This window comes from Rhodamnia argentea, chromosome 3 (assembly GCF_020921035.1).
Source record: "Rhodamnia argentea isolate NSW1041297 chromosome 3, ASM2092103v1, whole genome shotgun sequence".
NCBI lineage: Eukaryota > Viridiplantae > Streptophyta > Magnoliopsida > Myrtales > Myrtaceae > Rhodamnia > Rhodamnia argentea.
The window spans coordinates 29495755-29501954 of NC_063152.1; the positions used below are offsets into that span (position 1 = coordinate 29495755).

Genomic DNA, 6200 nt, shown 5'->3' on the forward strand with positions numbered 1-6200 from the left:
GTCGTTGGACGAATAAGTAAACAACTAGGAAAGTTGTCTTAATTTACAAAGAGCTCTCGAGTAGAAATAATTGGGAAAATGGTGCATAGATGCAGATTCCAGCTGATGAAAAAACTTTTCAGCAAGTTCTACAATCCTTTTGCCACTTTTTTTGTTTTTTGGGTCCATTCCTTTTGCCACTTTAAGTCGTCGCTTTCTAGATCAACAAATGACATTGTATAACAGCACTTTTTTTTTTTTTTTTTGGTCCAATGTATAACAGCACTTTAAAAATGGAAAATTTGGTGTGTTCTGTCCCTGCAACTGTAAAATCTTCAGTCCTGCCAAAGAAAGGGATAGTCATGATCTGTTTCAAATTTCAATACATGGTGATGGGGGGGTTAAAATCGACAATTTGGAGGATGAAATCTGAGCAACAAGGGAAAAAGGGGTCTTCTCATATGGATCTTAGTTACCTGGTATTTCCAGATTATAGTTCATCTTCATCCAGCAGGAGTTCGGGCTGTACGGCAGCACTCGTGAAATTGATAGCCCTCTGGAGTTTCCGATGGTCCAGAACTTCGACTTCCACCGAGAAGATTGAACTGACAGGCCGATGATCCGAGAGCCTTATCTCTGCTCGTTTGTAAGAAAGTTGCTTTATTCCTTTCCCCAACCACAGTATCCGGTCGCACCTGCAGATACGGCCAGAAGTAATTGAAGATAGTCTTCCAGTCATTCAAGTCATAGCTGTCGGATCATTCGTGTTGAGCATGATCGGGTCATATCAGTAAAACAAGTTCGTTTGACTAGAGAAGTTAATATGGAATCAGTTGAAAACCACAGAAATTCATATCAAGTTCAGTCATCCTTGTCGGAGATGCATAACTTACCATGCCGGCGATCTTCTTTTTTCCCCTTCTCTCGGGTTTTGGCCAACGTATCTGTCGGAGTTGATTTCATATTTGTAAGTCGGCGGAAAGTTTATCGTGCCTTCTTTCCATCCCCCAAAAACATGTCCTCCACGGAGCTCTCTGCTTAACTGCAAATGAAATGTATCATTCAGCATTTCCATTTATCATTGGCACTGCCTAATCCTTGTACAGTTGAGATAGCCGGTGGGAAAACAAGTTCTTCTTTGAAATTATAAGGCTACATCTTCCATGAAGTGGGAAAGGAAACAAGAGACGTCGAAAAGAAGCGTGTTGGTTTTCACGAAATACAGGTTTCTTTACTCGCCCGATCATAGTTCATGAGTTCATCCCACTGTTCCTTAGCAACAAGCTTTCTTACTTCCGCATCCAACATACCGAGACGGTAATTCAAATCTCCGAACTGAATACTCGACTGTTTACAGAACAATCCAAATGGATCAATTTTTGACAGACATGATCTAAACTCGTTAAATAAGGCTCGGACAGATTAATGGTTTTTCAATTCTAATGAGGCAACCTGGGGGCATTTTCAACTCAAGTCTCATAGAAGCCTGCACCGAAGCCCTAACAGTGTTCCATGTTAAACTAGCCTTAGGATCTTTATCTCCAATAATCACTCTCTCGGGGATTTATTATAGTGCTCTTCTGTTGCAATCCAATGACTGCTTTGGTTGTCATGAATCATTTTCTGCGGAGATGCTTCTGTAATCTTGCCAAAGCTCACATTTACTGCATAATCTCTTTCTTAGATTTGTACTGCATAATCAACAAGCTTAAGGAATTTTTTCTGCATATAGTCACACTTGCGGGATCATAAAAGCTCTCTGCTTTGGTTGGGTGATGTGAGTCTCATTTGTCGAGCATCATCTTCGGCAGAGGAATTTCTTTCCCCTGCCGAATCCCAGTTGAAAGTTAGGTTGCTCATGCTAATGTTTTCACCTGGATTTCAACCCTATTCTATTTTTACCTCCTCACCTATATATCATTTTGAAGAAAAGGTTCAGCTTCAGGAAGGCATGTAGTGTTATCAGGGGAAGAAGTTGTGACAGCAAGAAGATTAATGACATTGCGATATGGAATATCAAGAAGCTGCTGTTTGCTAAAGCATGCCTAGTGAACGGATCTCATGACTTCTACTTGATGCCACAGTATGGAAACTTGTTTCTTACTATTATTGCTGCAAGATTGACACTTAATATCAAATCATCCAGCAGAACAGGGCAAGAAGATGAATTGATGCTTCCATGGCAGTGATTATTGCAAAAACGATACTTACTCGTGACATGGAATTGTCTGTGGTCGATCAGAATTGAAGACAGGTGAAAAACGAGTACGGCGTAGGATCTCATACACATCGGAATTGCGTCTTTGTTCGGCTCCATCCTTCTGACCGGAGGCCAGGTGGGAACAAACAAAGCATATTGATGACTGGAAAAGCGACATGCTCACGGATACAGATCCCTGCATCAGAAAAGCAAAATACATTGAGGTGAATATGATACCATCTCTATTGTGTCAAACATTATCAATGCACAAACAAGGAACTTGAGAGTAGCCGCAGCCTTAGGCTTTTTCTCTACAGGCAACGCAAGTTTTTGCGAACATTTTAGCATGACAAGATAATCAAGTGTGACTATTATTCAGGTTTAGGCATCATCCCCAAAATAAGAAGATGCTGTTTTCGTGTCACCATCTTTGCCGTAATGTTTCCGTTAAGTCTTAGAGCAAAAGAGGAAAGAGCTACCTTATTTCCCATGTAACCCATAAGACCGACGCCGACAGGAGAGACTCTGAGATTGTTTATGTGTCTCCTCAACCTCCTACGCACCCAGATCGAAATGTATATTCCTACCATCTGCTTGCTGACTATCCGAACATATCTAGGGCGTTGCTTTGCCTTATCTGTTTTAACTTCATTCATATGCTGCACTGGAGTTGTTTCCACAAAACTATCATCTTCCTCTTCTGAATAACTATCTACAGCATCAAGAGGGGAGTCAAGAACATTGGGCGTCCGTTGGGCCTCCATCAGAGCCAATCCTAGATCTCCAAAGCTCCTGTATGATCTCCTTAATGGGCTGCTATTAACAAAAAAGTTTTGAGAACTGAAAAGTAAAGAAGTGTCTGTCCATGTAGAGCCAATCCTTCCAGAACTACTGAGTACTCTTCGCAATTTGGCGCCGGCAGAGAGTTGAGGAGTTGTATCCAGTGGACGTTCGGGCCAGTCAAATTGACTGAGGGTGTCTTTACTAAATATCCTCTCTATATGTAAATTCGTCCCCAAACCCATCATTTCCTGAAAGTTTTGCGGTTCCAGGTCAAAGTCACAGCTTGTTCCAGCATATTGCTCACTCATCATCTCAAATGCGCGAGTCTCCGCCTCATCTGCTAGCGAATCAGCAGCGGAGGAAGTTCTTAGTACTGGAGAGGGTGGAGCGCTGTAGCTCTTGTGCCTGGTTTCAGCTTCCAAAGGCCTGTTCAAGGTTCTACGGATAATAGCCTCCCATTTCGGTATCGGCCTGCTATCCTCTGCTCCAAACACATTGCCAGCGTTCAACGGAACCACTTCCTGGAACCTGTAATTAAATGCTTTGAATTTTAAAAATCAGATCAAAGCCAGTGAACACTTCTTGTCATCAAAAAGTTGTCCAAACATGCAGTAGGCCGAGATTTTTGCAGGCACCAAACAGGATTCTCGGACAAAAGCACGGAGAAAAGAAACCTAAATCCACGAGGCATGCAAATCCAGGCGCGTGTGAGCCATAACTTGCTTGTAACCCAAGGTTCGGCCCAACAGTCAGGAAGAAGTTATTCTCTATGTCATGTAGTTCAAGCTAAACTAGTCATAGACAGCCTGATATGTTATTGCTGGTTTAATGGATTGACCAAGAATGATCCATAGATGCAGTAACTACTGTCTAGCATAGACTCATCTAGTATCACATGGAACTTTTCAAATCATGGAGGAACCCCGACTACAGAAGCCAAACTACTATGTCGATGACTGGCTTAGAAAACAATCTAACACAGTGTATGAACACTTTCAGATTCCTTGCAAACAGAGAGCTGCGAGAGGGGAGAGAGAGAAATAACCCAATGATGTACATATCCGCCGGCTCTTTGGTGCAAAGCCAATCATCGATCTCAAGATCATCACTCGGAGGTCTCCCAGCAACATTCCAAGTGCCTATAGTCACCCTTCATAAGCAAAAATCCGTTAGAGAAAGAGAGCTGTATAGTTGGAAATCTAATGCAATGGTACTATTGCAAACCTCACATCCTTTGTATTAATGTACTGAGCACGCAAAGTCTCTGACTTCCCTCTTCTGTGTCTGAACTGAGAGCACTTCACACGCGATTCTGTGACACGGTCATCACAAAAGCATACAAGAGACTTGATGAGATGAGAAGGGACAGAAGCCCGAGAAGATGATTGACATAACGCGAAACTACTGGGATTAAAAAGGTCTGTAACCAGAAGATTCTTCAAGAATGATACAACAACCAGAGCCCTGTCGGAGTTAGCAACAAGAGAAACTTGAAACGGAAGAACAATCTTTTCATGCCAGTCCTAGTCCTAAACAAAAGAGCAGCGGAGAAACGATAACGGCAATATCCATGTGTATTTAAGACCTCATGCTATGCTATTCTCCACGGAAATGGGAAACATCTCGAGGGAAAATCAATCGAAAGAGAGAAGGTATAGTGCCTGAAGTTGGATTCGGGCATTCGGGCTGGTTCCTCTGCATAGTGTGAGAATAATTGCCGCTTCGACGAACTCTTTCATCTTTCGAGGAGGAAGCTGGATGGGGATTGCAGAAGGTATGGATCAAGCACAATAAAATGATCAACATTCACACTGACACAAACAGCCGGATTGGAAAAAAAAAAAAATACCATCATCTTCGCTCTCGGTCTCGGTGTCGGCCTCGTCTTCGCTGAAGTCATACACCTTCGGCTTGATGTTGAGCCATTTCTTCATCACAACGGAAGGCCAGAATGCCTGCAACCCAATGCGACAGCATTTAACATACCAAAAAAAACCGGCATCACGAAACATCGGACCAGCGCCTAGGAACCCAGAAGCACATCTACCTCGGACCAGTTTCCTCTCCAGGTTCTCATAGTCTAATGATGATCAAACTTTGGAATGGCAATGGCAATGGCAATGGCAACCTCAAGCAAACAAGAGTACCGTGGACTTTGAAAGCAGAGAAGTCTCTGAAAGTGTGAGCAGAAGGCACAGGCAAATCAAGGTCGCTGTTTGAGGAGATTTATATTTATAGGGAAGCTTGCTTGACGCCAAATACAAGGAAGATTCGTACTAGGATCAAATAGAAAGGACGGAGGAAGCATGGCCAAATTCCACTTGCGATTAAAAGGTTAAAAAAAAAAGAAGAGGAATTCAAAATGGACCATAATTCACTGGCATTATATTTTTAGAAAATTCGGAGAGAAAAATCCAAGAGAATTCCCAAAAAGAAAATATATAAAAAAAAAATTATCGTTTTCTCGACGACGAAATTGTTGCCTTGAATAAAAAAGTCACCTTTATGCCACAGCCTTTGCTTTCAGCATCACAGCGGGTCAAATGCTACATCATACGCGGAACAAATTAGGACAGGAACACATCATTAACAAAAAAAAAAAAAAAAAAAGAGAGGAACACATCATTAACAAAAAAAAAAAAAAAGAGGAAGATAATAAGGTGAATGATTGGAAAACAGTGACCACACGTTAAAATTCTCGAAATTCAGTCACAGCAGATGATTCTGATAATCCAGGTGGGCATTTCTCTTTCTATCTTTTTTCTTTTTTTATTTAGTCGATGTTGCGATTTTACGGACTCCAATCCAGGTGAGTGTTTCGTAAGAGAATTGATTATTTAACAGTATCTGGGTGACCGTAAAACTAACGATATGTAATGGGCCATAAAAACTAAATGATAATTAATTAGAAATTATTATGGAGTCTACTCTTTTAAGAATAGGATAACAGTTTTTTGGTGACAATGAGAATAATAGCATATTTTAGGCCACAAATATTTGAAGGAGTGAACCTCCCAATAATTTTTAATTAGAAAGTCGCTAGCCCGATAGTACTATCAATTATTTCTGACCACATGGTCTTCCGATCAATGAGTATTTTATGCAAAACATGCGGTGATGGTATGTGGATTTATGGCTAAGATTGTATCGTCCTTGACAAAATTTTTAATTAATCGTTATCTATTTTTTTGTGACTTACAACATGCTATCAATCTCACAGTAACAAAAAAATATCATG

General features: G+C 41.1%; 1 protein-coding gene across 1 annotated transcript; it reads right to left on the minus strand.

Moving 5' to 3' along the window:
• Positions 1–246: 246 nt before the first annotated feature.
• On the minus strand, positions 247–5258 carry LOC115743090 (type I inositol polyphosphate 5-phosphatase 2). The gene is made up of 11 exons (XM_048276936.1): positions 5010–5258; positions 4812–4917; positions 4624–4716; positions 4187–4277; positions 4008–4112; positions 2659–3490; positions 2191–2375; positions 1219–1321; positions 873–1021; positions 456–674; positions 247–320 (listed from the first exon to the last, which is right to left on the minus strand). The coding sequence occupies exons 1-10, from the start codon at positions 5037–5039 to the stop codon at positions 470–472; spliced, it is 1899 nt and encodes a 632-aa protein (XP_048132893.1). The 5' UTR covers positions 5040–5258; the 3' UTR covers positions 247–320; positions 456–469.
• Between the last annotated feature and the right edge of the window lie 942 nt (positions 5259–6200).